The sequence below is a fragment of the Perissodus microlepis genome, chromosome 2 (genome assembly GCF_051167445.1).
Source record: "Perissodus microlepis isolate ML-2025 ecotype Zambia chromosome 2, ASM5116744v1, whole genome shotgun sequence".
NCBI classification, from domain to species: domain Eukaryota; kingdom Metazoa; phylum Chordata; class Actinopteri; order Cichliformes; family Cichlidae; genus Perissodus; species Perissodus microlepis.
The window spans coordinates 16,286,034-16,302,651 of NC_140462.1; the positions used below are offsets into that span (position 1 = coordinate 16,286,034).

Here is a 16,618-nt window from a genome sequence, read left to right on the forward strand (position 1 = left end):
GCCATATGCATCTGCATGCGTGCCTACTTAATAATAAGCCGCTAACTGCAAACACGTCACATTACTGTAAGCACACAGCAACTGTTGTGACATAAGAGCTACAACATTGATCAGAGCCATGCGTTCAGGTTGTGCAGGTCCTTGCAAACCTTGTCATAAATGTATGAATTCAATGGTGCACAGAGAGAAAAAATGTCTTCTGCAGAGCATCAAACTTTCTCTGATATTGTTATATCATTTACCATGATTTTTTTTTTTTATAAAATACAATAAAAGTAATTTGCAGTTATTTGTCTTCAAAAATCAAATACGCCGACTCATGTGAGGAATGTGTGAAATGTAAACAGCTCTCAAGTCAAGCCTGAACCAAAGTGGTCCTGTAAAATTACCATTTCCTCTGTGGAGTGTAAATCCAGGGTACAGACATTCTTGAGCACACTGGAGGGAGTTGTTCCCATATTAGGAGCACGTTACCTGATATCTGGCACAAATAATGCCCCAGGAGAGTTAAATGCCATCAGTCCTGGCAAGTTAAGATCCAGACTTTACACTCACACCACTTTTCTTTAAAAAATTGTTAGTATTTTTGTTTTGTTTTTTGCCTTTAGCTCTATCCTACCTAATACTAATGAATCAATTCAGGTCATCAGTTACATGTAATGAATATAAAAATATGATCAAACTGGAAAAAATGGAGATCATTGAACAAGAACATAAAGGTGACCTGGATTTTAAAGCCCATCTCAGAAACTTAATATCACACTGGCAGCGGTGGTATGATGGTTAGCTCTGTCGCCTCACTGTTGCCTGGGTATGAATCTACCATCTTCCAGGTTGGGCCTTGGTAGGCTCCAGCACCCCCACAACCATGGATAAGCAGAAGAGAATGGATGCATAGTATCACACTGGATTAAAGGTTAAGGAGGCTTTTAACTAAGGCTCAGTATAAAATCCAACCCTTTAAATCTATCCCAGATTTAGGTTTAAGGAAATAATTAATGTGCTCTTCAAACTTTTAAATTATAATTGCTTAAAATAGAGTCATCTCCTTGTAAGAGGCTGTGCATGTCTACAAGCTGTAAGCAGTAGGAGAAAAGAGTGATTCCTGTACTTTTAGTTATTTTTTAATAACGTCCAGAGGCAAGAAAACTAAAACAATGTATATTTTTCTACCACCTTGCAACCCTGACTCTAGAGTTGGGAATGCAAACTACATAATTTTTTTAAATTGTGGATTATTAAGTCAGCTTGAAGCCAAATTTTATTCCTCTCTAAAATATCTGAAATCCCATTGGATGTCAGCTCAGACTACCTGTCAGACTTTTAACGCCATTAATATTATAAACCGATTATTACACTGTAAGAAAATCCCTTCTCTGATTCATTCAACTCAAATGAAATCACTTCTGGCACTAAACTCATTTCATGTTTCTCAGGATGGGATGATCTCAAGAGTTCACGGCTTCAATCTTTTAAAGCCCAGACATCCACAATAAATAAATGAACAGTAAAAGAGGAGGCCATTACAGTGAGGGCTTTAATCAAAAGCACAGGCTTCTGTTTATTGACCGTTGCACGCAAATGAACAGGTGAGAGTATATTTACACAGATGTAAACAGTCAGTACCTGCAACACAGACAGGAGAGATCACAATGTCTCTCCCCTGTCTCGCTCTCTTGCACATATACCTACACATTCAAATCCTCATCCACATGCAGGCAGTGACACACACACACACACACACACACACACACACACACATTCACACACAGAGAGTTTGCGGTATAAAGATAGAGTGGACTGTCTGAGAACACGGAGCACAGCAGGCTTCTTTGGTCAGCTACTTCAGACAAGATTTCCAATGATCAAAGCATATCACAGGTCACCATTCAGAGAGCAGAGACAGAACACGTACTGGCAGAGCAGCAGGAAAACACCAAAACCTCTTTTACTTTTTGCAGATTTCACATCTTTTAATGTCTCAAAGAACAGTGGATCACAATATTCCTTGTATAATTTTTTACTTTTCACTTTTGGTTCCCACTACGCCAAAGAGTCCATCACAGCAGAGGATAAATGAATCATGACTGTGCAGAAGTCATGGCAACGGCATTCAAGCAGCAACTTACACACAAAGTACCTGAATGGCGAAGCAATAAGATGGAGCAATGTGGGAATATTCCTTCATAAAGTAGCACATAAAACAACTTAAGATGAATTCACTGACATGAATTTGCAAATCTCACAACCTTTCAGTGTAAGTAATATAAAAGTAACTAAGATAAAAACAAGAAAAACAGAATAAAACAGCGCAACATTTGTAATAAGTGCAAATCATTCATTTTTCTTCAGTGTCCCTTTTTCAGAAAAAAAATATTCAGAAACACACTTACACATATAAAAAACAAAACAAAACAGTGAGAACAAATCATATATTAGAAAATGTGGAGTTTAGAGACATAACTGATAAAAAAAGAAGAAATAAGAAGTTCCTGCACAGCAGAAGATAACTGTGGAAGGAAAAGCGATATCTAGCATGCCTTCTCTTCCTTGTACCTCCGTATCATCCCAACACATGAACGCTCAACAACAAGAGCCTAACAAGCCCCCCAGTCACCCCTTCTTCTCACTCTTTAACCACATCATCCTCCTCAAAGATCCATTTTGCATACACACAGTATTTTTTTCTCTTTGGGTCACTAGGAGGCCAAAACAACAACTTTGAGAAAAAAAAGAAAAGAAAAGACGCCATGATTGCTTCAAGTCACCAAATGTTGTCTAGCTTCGGTCTGCATCAACACAGTGTTGCCACGGTGACATGCTATCAACACTTCCTGTTAAACTCACATTAACAGCTGCTGTACTCCGCACCCAAAGGAGCTGACGACACCTTCCGTTCTTCTTGTCCACGCACTGAAATAGTCCCAACAGCGAACACTGACACAAGGCTACAAAGTCAAATGTAACACATCCAGCCAGGAGTACCTTTGATACACTGTATGTTTCTCTTTATGTGCCTCTGTGCTCATGGTCAACCATTAGACATCAAAAACTCTACTGTGTACAGCAGACAGAAACATCCAGCATTTAAACAGCTATTGTTGCTCTGTTCTGGCAGTCTGCATAATGACAAACTACCACAGTACCACTGAAAATATCTGCTGACATGTGGACAGACTGATTAATCCTGTGGGCTTGTCTTTTGAAAATAATTTCATACAACACAATCGATAAATTCACAGCTGCAACGGTTGATTGATTAACTGTTCTGCCAGTAAATAAAATAATTGTATCGCATTCATTTTAATACCAAATGAATGATCTAAGTCATGCTGTTGAACAAAGGTAATGTTATCTACAGATTCTGAAGACTTGCGTTACATTTTTAATCAGATGATCAGACAAAAACAAAACAAAACAATGAAATAAGTATAAAGATGTAATTTGTCCAAAAAAAAAAAATCAAATAATTATAGTTTTTCTTCTGGCTTGTACTGACACCTATACATTTTGGGGTGTCAGTAGCCCAGATTTAGAGAGGTGCACCTTTTCTCTAATATAATGAAACTAAACTGCTCAAAACTCGGCAGCACGTCTCTTTCTGGAAATCATGACCAGCTTTAAAAAAGAAAAACTGCCTTGTGGACAGTTTCATGTACTTAACTAAAGGAGGAGAGCATTTACCTGTTACTAGAGGCTCGTGCCTGGATGTAGTTTAATTAAAATAGATCCTAAATTAAACAGCTCAAAGACAGTTTGTAGATTTAATTTCAAGTAATGATGTCAAAAGTAGCATTTCTGTGTTTCTGGATGTTTTGGACACCACAAGACTAGAATTGTGTTTGGTTATATTTGACAGAAGGCAGATATCTTTAATCTTTACGGCCCATTATTCAAAAAATGGGCAACTCACATCACATTGATCTTCATGAATAAAATAAAATTTTAAATTTTTTTTACCTAAATCATATTTTTTTTCCTGAAACACTCTTTAAGGTCTGTGCAACTCTGATGCGCATTGTTCACTACTCTCATTTTTTTTTTTTTTTTACACCAAATAATTTATTAAACAACTGCTGGCAGATGAATGAATTGCTGTTTGCAGCCCTACCAAAAGCAGATAGATAGTTCTCATTAAGCACAATATCAGTTGTACGCTCTTAATACCACTGTAGCGGATAATTTAGTCTCAGATTCATGTATCTAGATGTGTCGTTCAGGTTCATTCAATGAGAAAATATAGACTAGAAAATGGATATGAAAAATGTGATTCAGCTCACAAACCTCTGTTGCAAAAAGAATACAAAACACTTTAAGGTCATCTGCATTCAGATTTCATAAAATGTAAAAATGCAGGACAGAAATGGCACTAAGCGTTCTCGCCTCATCTCATTTGGATCTCGAAACAACAGCCCTTCGTCCTGCCATGAACGACAGCAGCCTCTAAAATAAGGTGTAAAGTCTCCCTCTATGTCACAGTCAAAGGTCATTGGGAGAGATCCACGTTCACTGCCTGGTTACACTGCAACACTGGCATCACATTGTTACACACTATTTACAAGCAAATAGCACACAGACTGACAGCCCAAACACGCACTAAGTATATTGCTACCTTATGGACAGAGGTCTTTGTTTTATGTTGAGCATTTTTTTATCTTTTTTTTTTTTTTAACAATGGAAAAGTGAATGACTGACCATATTGAATCAGCTCTGCTTAACAGAACTAATCCAGTACTGGGCTGCCAAAAACTACAATTCCCAGGCACTTGATTGTAACCAAATTTACAGTAACGTTGTCCACTGGGTCAGCTTGCCTCTGACCCACAGAGAGAAGGCAGCAACATTCAACACAAAAGCCCTCAATCTCCCAAACTAAGAAAACAACTAGCATCCTCAGCATGCATATAAAAGTTATAGTACTCTTGGGATATACTTTACACCGACAAGTTAGCTAGTGGTTGCATTTACACACTGACACATGCTGCTAGATCTCTGTGCAATGCTACAGTAAGGTGACACAGAAATTTAAGCTGAAATGATTTAAAACTGATTTATGAAGAAAAAAACTGCAAATAAATATGACTATATTACAGTAATGGCAGAAAGGTGTGGAAATAAGCAGAAAGACAATGAGGTAGAGACGATGATTTGCCCCATAGAATATGTGAGAAAATGTGGCAAGAAGGATGGAACAAAAGTGCTTAGAGAAAAGGGGAAAAAAAGCAGAGAGAGGTGATAGGAGGAGACTCAGGTACTGGTCTTTTGCTCAATGGCTCGGGTCAGGGTGCGTCGGACGGTTGTCTGGGTCTGTATTCAAAGACTACTTTCACATCCGCATGCGGTGGTGGGGCTCTGTGAAGGGCGGCTCCGAGTCGTCCATGGGCAGCACCAGGCGCGTGCCTCTCATCACCAGCTCGTGATCTCCGTATGCTAACTCTCTGTCCAAGTCATCAGAGGTGGCAGCGCCAGCAAAGGCCGGGCCGCCGCTAGTGTGGGCGCCACTGGCGTCTGTACTGACTGTGATGTCGCCATATGTCAGGTTGATGTCACCGTCTCTCAGGATGAGGTCAGAGTCGTCATCCTTCAGCTGGCATTCATTCTGCAGGAAGAAGAAACACAAATTGTTCAAAGAAACACGACAAATTTGGGAAAAAAGGATGTGACTTTAGCACTCCATAGCTATTGAATGAAATTGTGTTCAACCAATACAATTATAATTTTGTCCCATGCTTTGTGTTTCCTTATCCATCCAATGAGACAATGAAAATTGAAAATGAAAACTGAACCGTTGATTCATGACCGTTTTCCATCTGGTAATATGGGATTAAAAACAAAACAAAACAAAAAAAAAACACAGTTCAGTCAGAAATAGCTCTTGTATAAACCAGCGTCTGACCTCAAAGGCCTGAGGGCTGGTGAGGAAGCGAGCGAGGGGGCCGCAGCAGGGAGGCAGCGTGGCTGTGAGAGGGGGGCCGCTGTGAGTCAGGATGGGCTTCAGGTAGCTGGAGGGAGGCTCGAGTCAAGGACATAATGCGTGTGAAATAAGCACTAAAAGACCGCTATTAGACACAAAAAGAAAGCTCCTGGTAGGGTGTGATGAATGCTCAATGAATCCCAGTCATAAGAAGAAAATGTTCCAAATTAAAGTAATTTCATAAGGTAATTTATTTTAAATGCATAGAACAGTCTGACCTTCATATTACAGAGCCAAAAGATGACCTAATGTGAAGTTAAGTCTGTAAGTGGGGCTCCCTCTGCTGCCCGGTAAGTTGAAGTGAAGTCATTAATGAGTTATCACATATTCAAAACACTACATGTATGGTTTATTTGAAAATTATTTCTTGATATTAATAACACTAATTAAGCAAAGGATACTTGTGGTCAAAGTTGTACCAAATTCTGAAAAGCCAGGCACTTTCTTGTTTGGTGCTCCTTCTCTCTGAACCTTCACCAACACTCATCTGGACAAAGACAGACAACACTGTTTAGGTGTCTTGGTTTCCTTTACAGTTACTTTCCACCAATTACATAACTACAACACATGTTTATAAGTGCCACACTCACAGAGTTATCTTGATCCGAGTCCACTCCCACACTGTTAAAGAAAAAGAAACACGTGTAAATCAGCTGCAGTTGTAAGCTGTCAGAGCAGAACAGTGCTGTGAAGCATGTTTCCCCCGTTTTACAAGTTCACCAGCAGGAAATCTGCTAATTAAAAAAAGACAAGACAGAGCAGCACACATTCTTCAAGACGTTCAATAATTTTTCGAACACTTGCCTGACAGGATAACTAGATGAGTTAAACACAGGCATCATAAAGTCAAAATATTTATAGACAAGCATCAGATTTATTTGTGAAATTTCCCCACTGTTAAAACAAATGCTAACTGCAAATCCAGTCTGGACTTTGCAGAGGAAGGATAGGCATACCGTATGCGCTGGCAGGACAGCATCTGAGTAGTACCACCCCCACAAATCCATACAGTGAAGAAGACCACGAGCAGAGTGGTGGAAAACATCATCTGACGAGCGTATGTTGCAGTGTCCCTGATGGACAGTGCAAAGGTCATTGCACCTCGCAGGCCTAAAAAGCAGAGCATGGAGAATGTTGTATACAAGATGAGATAATAAGCATCTCTGTTGGTTATATTTCACTCTGTTAATAAAGGAAAGTGCTTTGCTTAAGACGGCACATAATAAACATCCTTATCCGTACACCACTAACCTGCAAACATCATCATGTGCTGGAAGTTGGATCTGATCTTGTTGCGTCGTCCCAGATTAAGAAGGAAGGAGAGAGGGTAAATGTTAGCGGCTCTTCCTATGAATAATGCTACCTGGGTAAGAACATGGTTAAGGACAAAAGCAAATGAAGTGTGCTGTCTCCTGCCTATTTACTACTTGGTGGTTAGTTGTAATAAACTTCTTTTGTCCCCCTTAGGGAGTGAATCATCTGCCTCAATCTTACCCTATCCCTAGCATTTTCTTCTGTTATACCAACCCTCTGCATGTCCTCCTTCACTTCATCCATTAACCTCCTCTGAGATCAGTCTATCCTTCTGTCTCAAATCACCCTGGAAACTAGTCTCCAGCCACTCCACCCTGCCTACACTCTCTTCTTCACCTGTCTTGTCCACTGTGATGCTATTTAAACTCATCTGCCTGCATTCTCGCTACTCCTTGCATGGTCACCTTTCCATCTGTCTCCCACTGCTGTAGATAATGCTTCAAGCCAAGGATTAACATGGCTTATGTGAACTTGGCAGGGCCATGTAAAAAGATACAAAAGCTCCAACGATGAACATCGGATTGAAGACATGGTTTTGGAACGTGAAAAGGGTCAATCCCATGTAGGAGAAAATGAAGTTCTCTGCCAGGAAATTTAAAAGTTCAAACAGCTGCAAAAGGAAAGAAACAGCATGCTTTACATGACAGCTGATATCCAAGTATAGATAGATGTATAAAATGAAAGAAAAAGCTAGAGTTTCCAATAAATGCTGTTAAACTTGGATTATATGACTGTGATTGTAATTAAACTTAAAATGCCGCTTTTTTATTCGCTATGTCATAAAGACATAGAAAAGTTTAGATTTTTGTGTCTTTACCTGTTCAACAAACCTGTTATGACACTACAATGGCAGATAACTGATAAAGCAATCTGCAGTTTTTGTTTAATTTTGAGTCCCCATCGCCCTATTTCACCATAAAACAAAACAAAACAAGGAAAACGCAATACTTAAAGCATCTAAAAAAAGAACTGAATGAGTAGTGACCTGTTTGGTTCTGTCCTGAGACTCAGGAGACAGATTGTTGTAGGTGTAATGGGCCTGAGTGATTCCACAGAAGAGTACTGCTACCACACCTGCAGCACACCAAATGGGGACGGAGACACAGAATAAAGATGGGATCAATACGCACTGATTTCTATATGCTCTGATGCATAAAGCTTCCAGCTGGACACAATTACTCTATCTAAATTACTAATCTCATTTTTTGTTTTTGATATTCTGGTAATTACAGTATGCCATACACCTAGAATGTGTGGATCTGTGTGTGTGTGTGTGTGTGTGTTACCTGTGAAACCACAAGCCTCAGCCAGTAAGAATGTGCTCCATGACATGAGAAAGAACAGAGCTGTTTCCAACAGCTGGAAGTCTCGCAGCTTGGTAAATTTAGTCACGTGGACACCACAGTCAAAGAATTTAACGACATACTCAGATATTGCTAAATCCATTCATGTTGACCTTTTTTACAAATAATTCAATTCTAAGACATTAAAAAAAACAAAAAACACAAACAAAGAGAACCGATAAAGTTCTTCTGCTTTCCATTTGAAGTCTGAAACTGATGGCTTCTAATGAAGTTAATGTAAGAATAACGTTCCACAATCATCTATTCATTTTAATCAGCTTTTTTTGCATTTATTCTACATTTTCATATAGTATTTCACACAAACTAATTTACTGCACGGTATAACTGAGATACTGATGATAATGTTTCAGTGTTAAGAAGCTAACCATTTTAGAATTTAAAACATGTAGACCGGGGTGGAGAACTCCAGGCCTCGAGGGCCGGTGTCCTGCAGGTTGTGTCCTTGAGCCAACACAGCTGATTTAAATGGCTAAATTCCTCCTCCCAGAGGCCTGGTAATGAACTAGTCATTTGATTCAGGTGTTGACCCAGGGTGATATCTAAAACCTGCAGGACACTGGCCCTTGAGGTCTGGAGTTCCCCTACCCTGACGTAGACTATCACAAAAACATCCATGTAGCCCCGCTCAGAATGTAAGCCACGGTCTTTCATTAAAAATGACATAGATACTGGCCAGCTAACACTAAGGCTTTGGTGTACTTAAATCTTCCCCTTTATGTCCTTAATAAAATGGACACGAGAATAAATTTGTTTGGTTAATGGTTACTGTGACCTTATAAAACAAGTCTTTGGCTGTGACACAAAATTCATACGCTAACTTTAGCAAGGGAACAAACAGAATGAAGTGATAAAATATTGATGCTTTATTCCAAAGGACAAAGGTCCGGTCTGGACAAAAAAAATGGGTATAAACTCAAACTTTACAGGTTGAGTTTAAAATGCCAAAATAAATTGAAAGAACCTTCATGTCCCTTTTTGTAGTTTGGAACTGAATTTGATTGCACTTTTTTATGTTCTTGGTTTGAATGAAATACACTATTAGGAGTTTCTTGATATTTATGGCACATGTGTGTATGCTCATTAAATGTCTGTTTGCTGTTTAAACACTGCTACAACAACATGTAACTTATCTAAATAAATGATACAACCAAACAAACGAAAAAAGATATGAGAGCAGTGACGATTCCAGTGGCGACTCCTAGAGCAAATGAGCCGCTGAAAACTCCCAGGAAAATCCCAAAAGACTTCAACATCGCCATAACCTCAAAGGTGTGGCTGTTGTCTCCTTCTGGTTGATATGCTACTATAGAGCTGATATGAACACAGAATACAAACATTTAATGGCAAGTATTTATGCAATGGCAGAGCAAATATTTATATGTGTACCATATACAAGTTAATGCCTGCATTTGTCACCACAACACAGGGTAGTGTATCCAGGCCAAAATTCCAACCAGTAACAAAATATTTCACAACTATAGTAGATCTCTTTTTTGAAAGCAGCTCAGGTCTGTCTCTGGAGACCTTTGCATCTCTAACTTGAATGAGTTCATAAAGAGGAAAGGAGAGTAATGCAGCGGTCGGAACAAAATAAGTTATCACACTGTATTTGGATAGTTCAGTATTAATACTTGACTAACAACTAAACGCTTTGGTTAAAAGTCTACTGAAATGGTACATTGTTATAAAAACTACATTTATAGTGTATACAGCACATGCAGTTAAGACCGCACTAAGGTAGACAACCAAGGTAATCCAAAACTACTGTGGAGTTTTGGATTCATCACTGTCAACTCAATGAAGAGAGTTAAGGAGTGACTAATCACACCCAATAAAACAAATTCAAGTTTAAAGAAAATCATTTCTGTTCATTAAGCTTTTTCTTTCCATCAAACTTTAGTCCAAATAAAGACAAGTAAAGGTACCAATGAAGATGTCACCTCTTACACTAACTTTGTGTCACCTGTGAGTTGAATATGAACACTGAACCATCCCACTAGAGAGTGAAAGGACAGAGCCATCTCTCTCTCTCTCTCTCTCTCTCTCTCGCTATATATATATATATATATATATATATATTTTTTTTTTTTTTTTTTTTTTTTTTTAACATTATGCTGAGGTAGTTTTGTGCTCAAATGTGCTGAACATGGCAAACCTTTATTTCCAAATAAGAGATTCAGATCTTTGAATAAATAGCTGTATAATAAATAGCTATTTGAACCAAGTGTCACAGTAAAATAACATTTGTTCACCCTCTCTCTTCACAGCCCCCACACTCGCAGAACAAATCACCAGGCATTTTGTCTATAAGCATTCTGGCTTTCTGCCTTTCCCTTGGCCCCCACAGTATCTTCAAAGAAAATAGGAATGTGCTCTTAGCTGACTCATAACATCAAAAACATTTAACCGATAACAGAAAAAAAAGAATAAATAATGCAATGTTCTGCATCTCTGGTTGAATAGCCAGAGTCTTAAAAACAAATGGCCAGTGATTTGTCATGTTTATCCCAAGGCACTGCAAAAGCACACAATGCCATGCTCTACTTAGTACACCCGTTCAACGGGCCGGTCTGAGTGTCTCCGCAGGGCCGGGCCCCTCCAATCTGCCTGCGCTTTAAATTTACAATTCTGTGGAAATTACAGCAGTTCCATGTGGCGGGGGACAAAAACCAAGTCAAGTGTTAGTTTAACGAATATGTTTCACATTTAAGGTGTTATTGGGAGCTGATACCAGGTTAGTAAAAGGTCACAGGTCCATCAACAAAAAAAAAATAGAAAAAAAAAGGGAGACAACTTACGAGGACAGAACCACGGCCACGGCATCGTTAAGCACACTCTCTCCAAACAGTAATGCGTAGAGATCCACGTCTACCTGCAGCTCATTAAAGATGGCCAGGACTGTCACTGTGAGGCACAGAGAACATACGTCAAAATTCACTTCCAAACGCTGCTATACAATGTTGTGCAAAAGTCTTGAGCCAGCTTTATTTCTTTACATTTTGCTTGGAATATGGGTGCAGCAATTTATTGAAACATCTACAAACATACATGGAAATATGGTATATATTTTGTACAATTTTAATGCGCTTTAATTGGTAAGACCAACTTTATTATTTAAAGCTTGAACTCTCTTAGGCAAAGCCTTCTTGTCTTTTCTCTACAGTCTTCAAGAATACTTCTCCAGGTTTCTTGAAGCATATTTAAAGCTCTTCTTTGGATGTTGGCTGATTTTGTTCAATTCTCTGAAAAGATGATGCCACGCTGCCTCAATAATGTTGAGTTCTGGCTCTGGGGAGGTTAATCCATGACAGTGTTCTATTGTGAGTTTTTCTATCCAAGTATGCTTTTACAGCACTGGCAGTGTTCTTGCGATCCATGTTATGCTGAAAAATTAAGTCCTGGCCAATCAGACACTTTCCAGATGGTATTACATAGTGGATCAACATCCGATGGTACTTTTCAATCACTTTTGACAAGGTGTCAAACAGTACTGTCTGAAATGCATCTCCAAACCATCACACAGCCTCCACTTTTAAAGCTCACTCACTTTTGCACCTCTCTCCTGACCTCCTCCATACAGACTGACAATGGCTACAACTTAAAAAAATTCAAATCTGAATTCATCACCCAATAAGACTTTTTTGGTAATGATTTCAGTCCAGTTGGCATACCTCAACTTTTATCTCTATTCCCCTACCATTTCTTATGAGGCTTTGAGTAAATGTGGACTCCTTGTTAAGTAATGTCGAGACAAAACCGGTTCATTCTTTGAATTACATTCATTTTTTACTTTAATTATTCACGGCTCAGTCTCAAGGTGCTGAACAAACATAAAAACATTCAGCTGAAAATGTCGGGGTATAAAGACTGAAAAAAAGCAGTCAACTCTAATAAAAAAATCCTAAAAAAAAAAAAAAAAAAAATCTTTGAAAAACCTTCAGCACAACTATTGGTCAAGAACACTTTAAAAGGTTTACTGGATGCAGTGCGGTGGTCGAAAGGCCTTTTGCACAGTACCTTAGTTAATATATGTAACAATGTGCTTTGAGTTAGTAGAAGAAAACTTTTAAATCTGAGAAAACTCATATGTACCAGGGTCTGTGGCAGAGACAATGGCCCCAAAAAACAGGCAATCAGTGAAGAAAAAGTCTCCATTCAGCTGGCCCACCTGCTTCATTAGCGTCACACAGCCATACATCAGCAACCTGATGGAAGAAAAGGAAGAGCAGGTGGTTTTGTCCATCATCATAAACAACAATAACTTTAAATGTGCATAGTTGCACAAGGGTTGTAAAATCACAAGGATGAATGGCTTTCATGATTTTGCTTTTTTTTAATAATAAAATATTTTTTGTAATAATTGCAAATTAAGTCTCTTACCCAATAATAAAACAGGAAATGACTGTCCCGAGAAAGGCGTAAGCCAGGATGGATCCCATGTTCCGAAAAAAATGTCTCTGAAAGACAGAAGAGTTACCGGATCAGCAATCAAATGCATACATACTATAAAATAAATTAATTAACTTGATGAATACGTAAACCCCTGCGGTCTATAAAGAGACCACAAATGGACTTTTAAAATTTCATAGTCAAAACATGAAGTTATTTAATTAAGAGCCAAATACATACTGAAAATATGTATTTAATAAATGTTGACTTTTTATATGATATACTGTACCCTTTTTAAGCTGTAGCCAGCATGGAAGATGATAGGCGGTAGAAGAATATTGAAGAACACTTCAGGGTCAAAGGTCACCTGAGTTATACAAAACACAGAACAAAATTACAGATCTGCATCAAAAGAAAATTAACAAGTTGTTTTCATTAATATTTCTTTCTATGCTGTTGCATTTTTGGATTGACTAAAATATCAATTAATCAAAAATGACCCATATGGGGCATCATGACACAGCTTCCAGGACAATAAACAAAAAAACTACTATAATAGTAAAATGGCATGTCACAGAAAGAGGACAGCTTCTAGCCACATACATATACACACGCTAAGGCTAATGCCATTTTTAGATGCTAAATCTAGAGCAGTGCTACAATAAAATCAGTATGTGGTTTCAATCTCTGACAATGGATTAGATGTATTCATGTTTGGAAAACAATCCTCAATTTCTGAGCGTGAGATTATGACTTAAAAAGATTAAACCTGTTCAGCAGATTGTTTACTTGTTTGGTGGTTAGAATAGAGTCAAGAATACTGCTTGTATGTAATTGTGCAGCTGTTTAACTGACAAAGTACAAAGTGACAAACACACCCCAGCGCATGACAACCGTAAAACAAGCACTTTTATGGTTTCTTTTACATTCTGTATCACTAATAAAGGCATTCTGCCAGTTATTTTAACAGAACATTTCAGGCCCTGTTTAATAGTCTTCAAACAGATTTGATCTACATGTAGAGCTATTCTTTTAAAATTGAAATAGCTACTTAATGTTGATAATAAAGAATTTTTATTACAGAAAGAGAAACACAAATCATTCAGCTTACAAAAAACTAAAGCCACCATTTAATCCCATTACAAATTAACCTGACTATGATTTCTCTCTTGCATTGGTTAGTTATGTTGTATTTAAAATATCAGAAGGGAAACATGTGGGGTAGCTGGTTTTGATCATCAGTGCTTGCAGATTTAAACATCTGCTATCATTTCAGTGTAAAATAACTGACAATTATGTCTTTGCTGATGATTAAATCATCTAATTGCTCCAGCTCAGGGGTGGGCAATTAATCTTCTCAAGGGGATACAGGAGAAACTGGGACTCTTGTGGAGGGCTGTACCAATAACCTATACAGAGATAAAATTAATACTGAGTTCAATTTACTGGCACTGTCCTCCACAACAGTCCCAGTTTTTCATAGTCCCTTAGGAAAATAATTCCCCATCTCTGTAACACAATTGCTTGTATGTAGACATCAAATTCAAATAATAACACGACAGAGTATACCTTGCGCAGCATCTCATTATCCTGCACGTCGTTCACTTCGTTGGCACCGATCTCCCCTTTCAATGTGTACTCGTAGAACTTGCCGCTTACATTGACCAGCAGAGTGGCAGGGCTGGCATTGACTTGGCAATTCAAGGTGACGTTGCTAACATCCCGAGGAACATGAATGCCATAACGCAAAATCACTCCAACAATTAAGCCTGGGGAAAAATTAATAAAAACGAAAGACAAAAAAAAAACAAAAAACAGGAGAAAGAGAAGAGTTGATTAATACAGGATTTTTAACGGTTTATGGCATGTCGCCACAGAAACGGATGGCAAGTGTAGTTTCAGGCTACCTGATACTACAGATGGTATTAAATGTTTCAGTGGGATTAATTTGTAAAAAAAATAAATAAATAAACAAAGGTCTACTCTGAACATCACAGACGTACCTAACAGCTTTGGATCTCAAATTAAAGTCTTAACACATCCATGTGAAAATAAATTACCCTATCAGATACTGTACCAGCAAATTAGAATTTCAATTAGTTTAGATTAGATTAGGCCATATTGTCTCCAGTGGGAGAAATTTGTCTTGGACAACCAAGGGGAATATGTCACACAAAATAACACAAAATCACAACATGTCTGGTATCCTGTACCTTTTTTCCAGAGGACTCATATTCTTTATAAAAGATGTGATTTATATCTGTAGTGATTTTCTGGCCCTTCTTTATCACCGACTCTTTAAATATCTCATGGAGAGAAAATGGAGGCAGGATGACAATCATCTTTTCAGCTATTTTGATCAAATTTTGGATTTGTGATCTGATCTTGACCTAAATTGCTCAGATCAAACATCTGTTACTATTGTAGTAGTAGAGTAGCACCATGTAGTAGACAGTAATGTCACAGCAAAAATAATAGCATAATGTTACTATCCACCCTATGGAGCCTTCATAAAAACTAAAAGTGAGTGATTTGTGAATGTCTAGACTCTAAAAGCTCTGCACAGCCAAGCAGAAGTTATTAATTATCTGTTAGATATGAAGCAGCTGGATTGTGAGGCAAAATGTAAACGATTCTACAGTGACACGACCACTTCCTCTTCTACAGGTTGGAAGACTTGTAACAATACTCCTGAAATTCAATATACAGAAGTGGAAGCAAAGTCCAGTTACACACTCATGATTGGCATTTGTCCAAATAATCACTTGTGACTTGCACGAAAAAGCAAAAACAAAAACAAAACGAAAACAAGTTATTTAAGAACTAAAATTCAGTAGGATTCATAAGACAGTATTTGTCGAAATTGCTTAGGTGCTGAGATGTAATTTCTAAGACTAAGCAGTGTAAAAGAGGCGTCCACTGTCGTTAAATTACGCTTGCTCAATCACAACACAAACCGGCACAGTCCTGCTGCATAACTGTGTTAAAAGGGGCGAACTTATCAAGCCTGGTGTTGACATTCATCTGTTCAAAATCTAACTATTAGGACACAATGAGTGTAACAGCTCGGATGACGTCTCTCTGTCACGATGGACCATCTTACCATAAATCATTGCCAGCCCGGTTTCGTGGAGAAACCTGAACCGCCGATGTTTGAACAACCAGATGGTCAGGATGGTGAGGGTGAGGAGCAGGATAAAGATCAGCAGGTCAGCGCTGTCTTGTCTGTGGCTCTCCTCAGCCTTTTTCTCTGTAACGATGTTCTCCATGGCACTGTCCTCCTGAGGTGATGATGCTCGGCAAACACTGATGCAAACAGGCAGGCTTACTAGCACGAGCAGCCACAACGTCCTTGTTGCCCTCCGGGCACTGCTGACAGTCACTTTAAACACCATTTCGGCTTTCGGCGGCCAAATGCTGCAACGTCGCCAAAGGTAAAAATGAACTTGTGCAAATATTATTCATAAACTGAGGGGAGTGGGCAACATAAAGACGACAGCAAAAGAGAAACCAATTCCGGCCCGGAAGGGAAAAGTAATTTTTCCAGAAAGTGTAATTTTATGTTTCAAATTAAAAG

General features: G+C 38.5%; 1 protein-coding gene across 1 annotated transcript; it reads right to left on the reverse strand.

The window, feature by feature from the left end:
• Positions 1 to 1,536: 1,536 nt before the first annotated feature.
• slc9a6a (solute carrier family 9 member A6a) lies at positions 1,537 to 16,570 on the reverse strand. The gene is made up of 16 exons (XM_084950456.1): positions 16,145 to 16,570; positions 14,611 to 14,810; positions 13,331 to 13,408; positions 13,033 to 13,109; positions 12,745 to 12,857; positions 11,451 to 11,556; positions 9,822 to 9,963; positions 8,575 to 8,680; positions 8,274 to 8,362; positions 7,785 to 7,898; positions 7,226 to 7,337; positions 6,931 to 7,084; positions 6,565 to 6,595; positions 6,376 to 6,461; positions 5,897 to 6,002; positions 1,537 to 5,599 (listed from the first exon to the last, which is right to left on the reverse strand). The coding sequence occupies exons 1-16, from the start codon at positions 16,434 to 16,436 to the stop codon at positions 5,327 to 5,329; spliced, it is 2,079 nt and encodes a 692-aa protein (XP_084806582.1). The 5' UTR covers positions 16,437 to 16,570; the 3' UTR covers positions 1,537 to 5,326.
• Between the last annotated feature and the right edge of the window lie 48 nt (positions 16,571 to 16,618).